This window comes from Neltuma alba, unplaced genomic scaffold, assembly GCF_004799145.2.
Source record: "Neltuma alba isolate B1F8T4 unplaced genomic scaffold, ASM479914v2 tig00010134_pilon, whole genome shotgun sequence".
Taxonomy (NCBI): Eukaryota; Viridiplantae; Streptophyta; class Magnoliopsida; order Fabales; family Fabaceae; genus Neltuma; species Neltuma alba.
Genome location: NW_021635082.1, coordinates 1,049,230 through 1,058,964, shown reverse-complemented (window position 1 = coordinate 1,058,964; position 9,735 = coordinate 1,049,230). Strand labels below are relative to the sequence as shown.

At 35.0% G+C, this 9,735-nt stretch overlaps 1 protein-coding gene across 1 annotated transcript; it reads left to right on the top strand.

Annotated features, from left to right (window-relative positions):
- Positions 1–408: 408 nt before the first annotated feature.
- On the top strand, positions 409–7,785 carry LOC114754408 (protein LONG AFTER FAR-RED 3). The gene is made up of 15 exons (XM_028943175.1): positions 409–579; positions 668–822; positions 950–1,051; positions 1,576–1,648; positions 2,228–2,334; positions 2,411–2,534; positions 3,082–3,276; positions 3,601–3,686; positions 4,069–4,176; positions 4,328–4,423; positions 4,515–4,613; positions 4,751–4,825; positions 5,901–6,032; positions 6,140–6,255; positions 7,243–7,785. The coding sequence occupies exons 1-15, from the start codon at positions 501–503 to the stop codon at positions 7,415–7,417; spliced, it is 1,722 nt and encodes a 573-aa protein (XP_028799008.1). The 5' UTR covers positions 409–500; the 3' UTR covers positions 7,418–7,785.
- The last annotated feature ends 1,950 nt before the right edge of the window (positions 7,786–9,735 follow it).

Sequence of the window (9,735 nt, the reverse complement as noted above, 5' to 3'; positions counted from 1 at the left end):
TCCTAATTATAAGACCCAACCCATTTTGTCTCTTATATTTGTGCATTTTTTCCAAGATAATCCTTCTAATAATGATAGTTTTAGCCAATATACTTAATTAGCAAGGATATTTTAGGAATAACAACACTTATTTATTATAAATAATTAACTTAATTTACTTCCTTAATCTCTTCAAATAAGTCAATTGGGTCTTATAATTAGGACCGGAGGAGTATTTTGTAAAATTTTCTCGAAAGCTTAGCCTGCCAGTCCCCCTCTCTCCTCATTTTATCCGCGGAGGGATCATGGGTATGCTGTCTTTTCCGAGAGAGCATTAGGGGTCTCTCCTTATATATGGTTAGCTTTCATTTTCCACGCAAGGCTTTGTCCCGAATTATTTATTTATTTATTTATTTTTACCAGGGTCCCGAATTTTTAATTGAAAAGCAGACGGAAGCGAAGCTGAACAGTGAACAGTGAACAGTGAACAGTGCTTACTGCTCACCGTTCAGCTCCCAAGTATGAACATTCGCATGATTCTATCGGCTGCCATCGTCCTCGTCTTGGCCATTTCCTATCTTCCTCTTCTTGACCGTAAATGTAATCCCAATTTCTTCCTCGCTTCAATTCATCAGTCATACACACATAATTTCATGGGAAGTCTCAGTTAATGTTTTGAGTATTGCAGATTTTCTCAGGTGGAAGTCCTCATTGTCTCCACGAGCAGATTTGATTGTGAGAAATGGGGTCATATATACGAGCGACGAGTCTCTCCTGTTTGCAGATTCCATGGCTGTGGGTAATGGAAGGGTTCTTCGGGTTGGGAACTATTCATTTGTCCAGGTTCCTGATACTTGACTTTCTTCTTTGTAGAAAAAGTAATTTTGTTCATACAGTCTTGTATTTTGTGCTCGTGCACTTCAACTGTTGCTGACCCCAGTTGTGTTGGGGGGGGGGGGGAACTGTGTAGGAGTTGGCAGATTATAGAACTAAAGAGCTGGATCTTCGGGGAAAGGTTGTAGTCCCTGGGTTTATTGATTCCCACGCGCATTTCATCAATGGTGGACTACAGGTTCGGTAGAAGCCCATAAGAATGCTCTCACTCCCAATTTCTTTGCATTCTGTGGTCTATTAAGTGTTTTTTCCTGAACTTATTGCCTGGCTTTTCGCTTTTGATAGAAATTTTTTAAGACCTTTTGTCATGGACTCTTCAACACAGCAAATCTTTTACTCTTCAATGCCATTAAAACTTCATTTGTTGATTTGAATCATGAATTTCTTATGGGGTATTTGCTAGAATTGCTTATCTCGTTTCGTAGTTGTTCAAATTCCATAAATTACAAAAGTTTCATTCTTTAGCATTCTTGTTTCTTAAAGATAGATGCATGCATGCATAGCCTCCTATGAATCAGAGGATGAGAATTGCGTTCCAAAACCAAGTTTGTTTTGGAGTTGTTGTAGACTAAGGCTTATGCCATCTAACTGATGGTTTTCTTCTGTTTGAATTCTATTGCTATTTCCATTAGCTATAATGTCACTTGTGTTTCTGAACCTATTCTTTGTTCCTTGTTTTAAAATTCTACCTGTTGGATACAGATGGCACAGGTGGAACTGAGAGGTGTGAACAAAAAGGAAGAATTTATTAAAAGGATCAAAGATGCCGTAAAAAGTACGTCTTAATTTTTATTTTTATTTTTTGGTATGCATGTTTCCTAATTTTAGGGAGTTAGTATAGATGAAATTACTTACATGAAGATGACCAAACTTGTTCATTTATTGTCGAAGTTTGAGCCCCAATACAAAATGGTTTGCAATATACGAAATTGGTTTGGAAGGATCTAAAGTAAAAATATCATATAAATTTACGATTAATGCAAGTAAACAAAGTTTAAAATGATGGTAATTTCACTGTTATATGGCATCCTTTATCCCTCTTTTCATTAATTCTTGGTCCATTAAATGTCGAACCTCATTTTGGTCTTTTAGTTTTAGTTAGAATTATATAAAGTTTGAAACCAGAAAGTTTTAGCTGCTTCTGTTTTTGTTGAACCCACTTACATAAGCCTTTGAAGGGTTGTCTTTTCCCTTTCAAGTAAAAATACAATATTTAGAGGCTTAAATCAAGATTTTAAGTCTACATGTATACATTCATCAAGTGGAATGTATTATATGGAGTGATATCATTAAAGGATTTGCTTCCAAATTAATTTACGTCTAATGAGATCATTCATTTCCTGCACAAATAAAGGCTCAAAACAAGGTTCCTGGATTTTGGGTGGTGGATGGAACAATGATCTATGGGGAGGAGATCTTCCCAGTGCCTCTTGGATTGATGATTTTACTCAAAACAATCCTGTGAGTCACATCTTCTGTTATGCTCCATCTTATTTGAATCTCACTGCATTGTAATACTATTCAAAATATACAATAGGTTTGGCTATCAAGAACGGATGGTCACATGGGATTGGCTAACTCAGTGACACTAAAGTTGGCTGGGGTTACGAAGTTTTCAAAAGATCCACAGGGAGGAACTATAATGAGAACTGCCAGTGGAGGTAATGATTTAATATCTTTGTAAATTTCTTTTAATCATTCTAGCAGATTATGTCATTATAAGACAATAGTAAAGTGTTATACGTTGATAGGGAAAGTGCAGAGCTTTCTGGAACTAATGAAACATGACTCTGGAATGTCCTGTCATCTTGTTTCTTTGTCCTGCTGAGAAATTAAGCATACTATGACCGCATGAATATCAAAAACCAGTAGCTTGGATAGCCAACTCTTAAGTTATTGCATTTTAATGTTGCTTTTGGGAGTATGTCGTGTGACTATCAAAGTAGGGTAATTAAAGCACGAGTCTTTTTACCATTTTAATCCACTTCATCTTTGCCACTCTCCTTCGCAGGTTTTCACTCTCCTGTTTGACAGTCTACTTTATGTATTCATTAAAGTTTTTACCACATATTTTAGTGTCATTATATAGTTCATTCATTAATTTATACCAATTTTAGGGCTGTAAATTTTATTTTAAGATTATTTGTCTCTGAATACCATGTTATTACTGATTATTGCATTGAATTGTTGTTACTTGTTACCTTGCAGAACCAACTGGGTTGCTAATCGATTCTGCAAAGAAACTTGTTGAATCCCAGGTTCCAGAGGATTCAGTTGATGACAGGAGAGAAGCATTGCTTAGAGTAAGCAACCTTGCATTGTCAAGGGGAGTGACAACAGTTGTTGACATGGGAAGATATCTTCCAGGGGGATCATCAAATCTTTCTTGGGAGGATTTTTCAGGTTTCAATTTTAATTTTTCAATTTTCACTAGTGTAATTATTTCCCATAAAGGAGAGATTGTTGAAAACTTCAAAGGAAATTACAAAAGAAAGAAAGAAAATGGATTTAACGTGCAGTTATGCTGTACTGAATGCTGAGCTGTGCTTCAAGATTCAGGCTTGCATAATTTCACTTTCACAATACCTTGAGCTGGTGAGAAAATATCGTTTTACCAGTGGAGAAAAGAAAAGAAAGATAAGGTGATGCTGTATCTAAAAGTCTTTCATCTGGGACGACCTTTATTAACTTTGTTGCTTATTTTGTTGTTTTGGGTAAATTTTTCAGATGTTTACCAATGGGCAGATTCCTTGTTGAAAATGAAAGTTCGAGTTTGTCTATTTTTTCCAATGGAGACATGGTCACGTTTAGGTGTATGATTCTATTCTGACTCGTACTTAAAGCATGTCTCAATCCTATCTAGTTCTCATCATCCTCCACCATATGCAGTGTAGATTGCAGAGAGAAATTTCAGCTGAAATTCCTTAGAATAATATAGATGTTACACAATGGCTGTTTTATCACATTCATGTTACATATCTTTTATGTGCATTGTTATCTCCTCATTTGATCCACCTCCTGCCAGAGTTTTTTCCTCCCTTTTGCATTAATGCAAGAATCAATGAATCCTTTACATTTTTCTTAATGCTTGGTACATTTATTTGGTTGTTGATAAATTTGTCTGCTATTTCTAGTTTACGTATAGTAAACCTCATCACTCATATTGTTACCTGAAGTCTCAATTTTCCTACATAGGATCTTATTAAAAAAGCAGGCTTTGCCCTGAGCCAATGGGTATACTTGGGTGGTGTCAAAGCATTTGCTGATGGGTCTTTGGGTTCCAGTAGTGCGTTATTATATGAGGTGAGAACTGAGCTTTCAAAATCTCACACACAGTTCCCGTTAACCAATAATATACATTTAAACATGTGCCTTCATTGATAGAAATTTAGCACCCGGCTCTCCGTAAATCATTTATATGTGATTCCTTACCGTGGTATTTCAAAGTTTGCAGCCATACATTGATGAGCCTGATAACTATGGCCTGCAAGTAACAGATGCTGAAGTCCTTCTCAACTTGACCTTGAATTCAGATCTGTCTGGTCTTCAGGTGCCTTTTTCTTCTATCACGACAAGTCTTATTATCAGCTCATATGAAAGCGTAGTTACTGGCTGGAAGCTTTGCTTTTAATTTGTTTTAGGTTGCAATTCATGCTATTGGGGACAGAGCAAATGACCTGATCTTGGACTTGTATAGTTTAGTAGCTTCTACAAATGGAATGAGAGATCGAAGATTCAGGGTATTATTTTCATAAACTATGAAAATAAAAAGATAATTTGCGGTTTACTCATTGCAAGTTGAGGATTTGGAAGTTTTAATATTCATTCTATATGTTTTAATATGGTTATTATGAAGCAACTGAAACTCTTCTTTCAGATTGAACACGCACAGCATTTGGCTTCTGGAACTCCCAGTCGATTTGGCAAACAAGGAGTTATTGCATCTGTGCAGGTTTTTTTTCTTTTTTCAGTAATAATTATCTTGTGGGCTTTTTGTTTATGTTTTTTTCTTAAAAGAAATTATGTTAGGACAAATTAATTTTGTAAGACCACTGGGATGGCTGTGGCTATCGACTAAAATCTGCAGCATACTTGCTCAATCCAGTAGCTCTGATTTGTTTCTTTCTTTCTGACTTCCTCTCTCTTCTAATATGCTATCCAATCGTACTGTTTCTTTGGAAATCAATTTGACTGCCTTACAAATATCTGGAGCGTCATGTCAAAAGTAAATTAGGATAGCAAATAGAAGTATATTTGAGAGGCCAAAAGTCAGCATTGTTTAGGTGACATAAAAAGAAGATAGACCTTGTTGAAATTAATTGTTTTAGCCAATGTCTACTTTCCAAATCTACCTTTAAACTTGGTCCATAAAGCTGCATTATGGCAGCTCTTGAGCAAAAACTGTGAAGAACTACGAGTCTCTATTTCAGGTTCTATAAAATCACTGTGATAATCAAGCTGCAATAAGCATGGCAAAGAATATGGTTCATCATGATAGAACAAAAATGTCAAAATTTACCAGCATTTCATCATTAAAAAAATAGAACAGTCATGAGTTCGTCTATGCACCTAACAGCTGATGTTCTGACCAAAGCTATTCGAAGAACCTAATTTGATGCTCACTTATTTAAGCTGGTGATGATTGTTATATACATTCCCCAGCTGAGGGGAGCATGGAACTAGTAAAAATTTTACTTATTTTTTATTGCTGTAAATAGATTGGAGTTACTCTCTATAACTCTTCCTGATCAATCTGCTATGAAAACAGATGCTTCATGAGATTGCTTATCAAGTATGGTCATTTCTTTCCATGAAAAAACAGATATTTGAAAATGCAGAATTCGGAACTCACAAAACTCTTCTTTTCATAACTCAGTGTACCCTGAAATTGTCATTGCTTTATTTCTTTTCATCCATTTGGCTTATTACTATCTTCGCCTTGAAGTGACGTAATATAAACCGTATGGATTCTGTCCTCTCCGTGGATGCATGTTAACAAGGTTTGTTTCATGTTAACAAATCAACAGCCAGATTTCATATTAAATGGTGCTGAATCTGCTGGCAAAAAGCTTGGCAAGGATAGGGCTGAAAAGGAATCATATTTATTTAAGTCACTCTTAGATGGCAATGCAATAGTGGCAATGGGCTCTGACTGGCCAGTAAGCATGTGGCGTCTGTTAACTTCTCATGGCCATGCACATATTCAGGTTTCTTATAGCACAGGATTTTTTCTAGGGCTTTGCAAACTATTGTCTATATTTTACAGGTGGCAGACATAAATCCCTTGAGTGGTATTAAAACAGCATTGACAAGAAGACCTCCGACTTGGGAAAAATCCTGGATTCCATCAGAGTGCATCCCATTAGAGGATGCAATAAAAGGGTAAGCAGCGTTTGAAACACTATAGTTCTGTACCTAAGGTTTTATTTGGCTTGTTGATGTATTAATTCTATTTCTTCTGATTTATATGAGCAGTAGTCCCCCCCCCGGGGGGCGGGGCCGGGGGGGCTTTATGATTAAATTGATTGCCATATACACCAAAAGATATGCATAGATTGCCATAGTTACGACTACTCCAATCAAGTGAGTTAACATATTCAGGCTTGTTTGATTAATTTCAACTTAGCAAGGTGGTGTTCTATGGCAGTAATTGTGGCATGATCTGGAATTGAATTCCTCGTGACTTGAGCAATGTGGAATTTTGACGAGCATGAACAGAAGCTTTTGTGACAATGATCCCCCCCCCCCCAAAAAAAAAAAATACTCGAGGCCTTTTCATTCCTTGCTCAACTATAAATTAACGGCATGTTAAAAGACAAGGTTCTACCTAGCATTATTTCCAATATGAATTTGGTAGGCTGATGCGTGATTTTTGGTTAGCGGGGCCCTCTTATCTTGGGCATTCTGTATTTTACATAGCTTCTTCTAGCATTATTTCCAATATGAATTTGGCGGTCATATTGTTGTACCTCTTTCTCCCCTATGTGCTGCAAACTTCTTATAGTGCCAGTGGCCTATAGGTTCTCAGTTGCCAGTGGCTTAGTGCTCTAGTGGCACCAAGCACCTCCCTTGACCAGAAAGGTTGCATGTGCAACCCTCTGTAGGTGTGGATGTGTGAGCAAGTTTCCTTTTTGATATTTATACTCGTCTATTGACGATTGGTTTGGTCTATACTTTTACATTTGTTAGAGCAATTCTATCGAAGAAAATTCTTTTTCATGCAATAGAAATACTTTAATGGATCGATGATTAGATTTAATGATCTGGTAACAGCTTGCTAAACTGACAATGATGCTCCTTCCCTTTATGGTTGAAACCAAACTACTTCTACCAAGACGCGATTGGAGAGTCTAACACAAAACTTGATAGGTACACAATCTCTGCTGCTCGTGCAAGTTTCCTCGAAAATTATGCGGGGTCCTTGTCTCCAGGAAAATTTGCAGATTTCGTCATATTATCCACTGATTCATGGGAAGAATTTGCTGAAGAAGCATCTGCATCTGTTGAAGCTACATATATTTCTGGTGCTCAGGCATATCCTTGAACACTGCGGTTTCTGTGTGAAATTCTGGTACCATGGTGTGGGCCTTTGCCTCTTCAAATCACGGTTGAGATTAAAAAATGAACTATGACTTGTTGGCATGTTAACCTTGAATATGAATTTGTCAAAAAGCATGCAAGCTGGGGATTGAAGTTGTTTTGAGCGAGGAGAAACTGGAGAGAGGCGTGATGTATTGTTGTGTATAAGTGCTATGACTCTTCCTGATAGGTCTCTCCCGCTTTTTTCTCCTTTTGGGTTTTGCACTTCCGATGAGGATTTGGTTCCTACTTCCTAGTTCCTTGTACTTGAATCTTTTAGTTCTTCAATCTAGTTATATTCTTCCGATCCTTAATATAGGACCTAATTGTTAAGTTAATTTTAATTCTAAATACAAGATTTATTTCTCATTTTTGTTAATTTTCTTAAATTATTCTTATAGATACTCTCTCAACTATAATCAAATAAGTAAGGGGAGAAGGATATTAAGAAAGATGATTATGGTGTTTTAAGAAAAATATATCATATTTCTTATAATTTAACTAACTTATCTAATTTTCTTGATCTAATCAAATTAGTTAAATATGTCTTATATTAAAGACCGGAAGAGTAACGTTTAATTGTTTATGCATGGCCCTTTGTGATTGTAAATCAATAATAAATATTGGGTCTTATGTGTAATTTTTGTTATATTACAACTTAAATGTCTTTTTACCCCCCCCCCTAAATTTTAATTTACCTCCTTACTCGTTTCAACCTTGAGTCTGGTTTCTTCATTTTCGAATTAATTAGCTTTATCCCTAATGGTCTGGTTTAATTTTTGCTAAGAAAATGTTTTAAAATTGAGAATGCAACCAAAAAAAGTAGCTTCATTTATTTGATGATTAGTTGTTCTTATAAGTAGGTGGTTTGTGCAAATTTGAATCAAATGCTTTCTTTTCTTCTTGACATTGATGATTAATTAAGAATTTAGTTTGACCATCCTAATTTTCAGTTTACTGGGAAGGTAGGATTTTTTTCAGTTTACTAACAACAATCATAAATGATAATGTTCCATTCAATTGTAAACGTAATAGTTAATTAAAAAAAAATTTTGTTGGCAAAAAAATTTAAAAATTTATTTTAAGCTTAAGTGTAAAGTTTTAATGGTTATCGTGCATCTAGTATTTTGAAATATTTTGTTAGTACTCTGAAGTATTTTGTGGTATGTTTAGTACTCTGAAACATTTTTTCAAGTGCATTAGGTACTTTAAATTATTATGATGCGTATAGTATTTTAAAGTATTTTTTTTAGATGCATCTAGTACCTTAAAAATACTTTATAGTACTTGATATATATTTATTTAACAAATCTTTTGAGGAGTTAATGCTGAAATTAAATTATACATGAATTAATACTTTAAAAGCACAATTGTTTTTAAAAAAATTGATATTTTAAGACAAAAGTTATGTCACAAAATATTGTAGGGCATTGGATAGATCTGAAAAATATTTTAGAATACTAGATGTACCACAAAATATCTTAAGATATTAGACACATATGACAAAATACTTCGGGGTGCTGAACGCATATTAACCCAGGTTTTAATATAGGTTGTGTTATAAATGTATAATTTTTTTTAATTATTTATGTTGATTATACACATGTTACATTCTAAGAAGATAGTTTCACCAGTTTCAATCCATGGGATAATTTATTACAAATTATCAGAGAAAAATACATATTTTATATATTGAAAAAAGAAAAAAGGGTACCGATACCCTATACTCTCACCAAGCAACGGGTCACATAACATGGATGGCCATGGGTCCCTCGTTGGGTCGAGTAAGGGTACATTTTCAAAATGAGAATTTCAGTTGGCTTAAAATTAAAAAATGAGTGAAAAGACAACTATGTGCCTGCATTATTTTTTTTTTTCAAAGAAAAGGACAATCACAAATAGAGTTTTGGCGATCGGCCGGTCGAAGCTTTGACCTCTGGCAGTAGACTACCTAAGTGTTAGGAGCCGGACCTCCACCCTCCAATGGCCACCAAAAGAATTATGACTACCAAGCCATCTGGTTTACTTAGTCATATAATGCAAAAAACAAAACAAAAAACAAGTGTTCAAATGTGAATGTTCAGATATTTATATTGAAAAAATGATTAAAAAATGATTCTTAAGTTTCAAAATCCTCATAAGTAAAATTTTAACTGAGGTATAAATGATCAAATTAGGATTTAAGAATTTGCAAATTTACTCAAAATTCAAACACAGCATAACACATTAGAGTTGAAAAAAATTTGAGTAAAGTAATTTTCGTTTGACAATTTTGAGAATGGA

Excerpts from the sequence above, each read along its gene's own strand:
- LOC114754408 (XM_028943175.1), top strand. The coding sequence starts at position 501 with ATGAACATTCGCATGATTCTATCGGCTGCCATCGTCCTCGTCTTGGCC. Across the intron at positions 580-667 it reads TCCTCTTCTTGACCGTAAAT|ATTTTCTCAGGTGGAAGTCC; the intron begins GTAATCCCAATT and ends TGAGTATTGCAG. Across the intron at positions 4,826-5,900 it reads GAGTTATTGCATCTGTGCAG|CCAGATTTCATATTAAATGG; the intron begins GTTTTTTTTCTT and ends ACAAATCAACAG.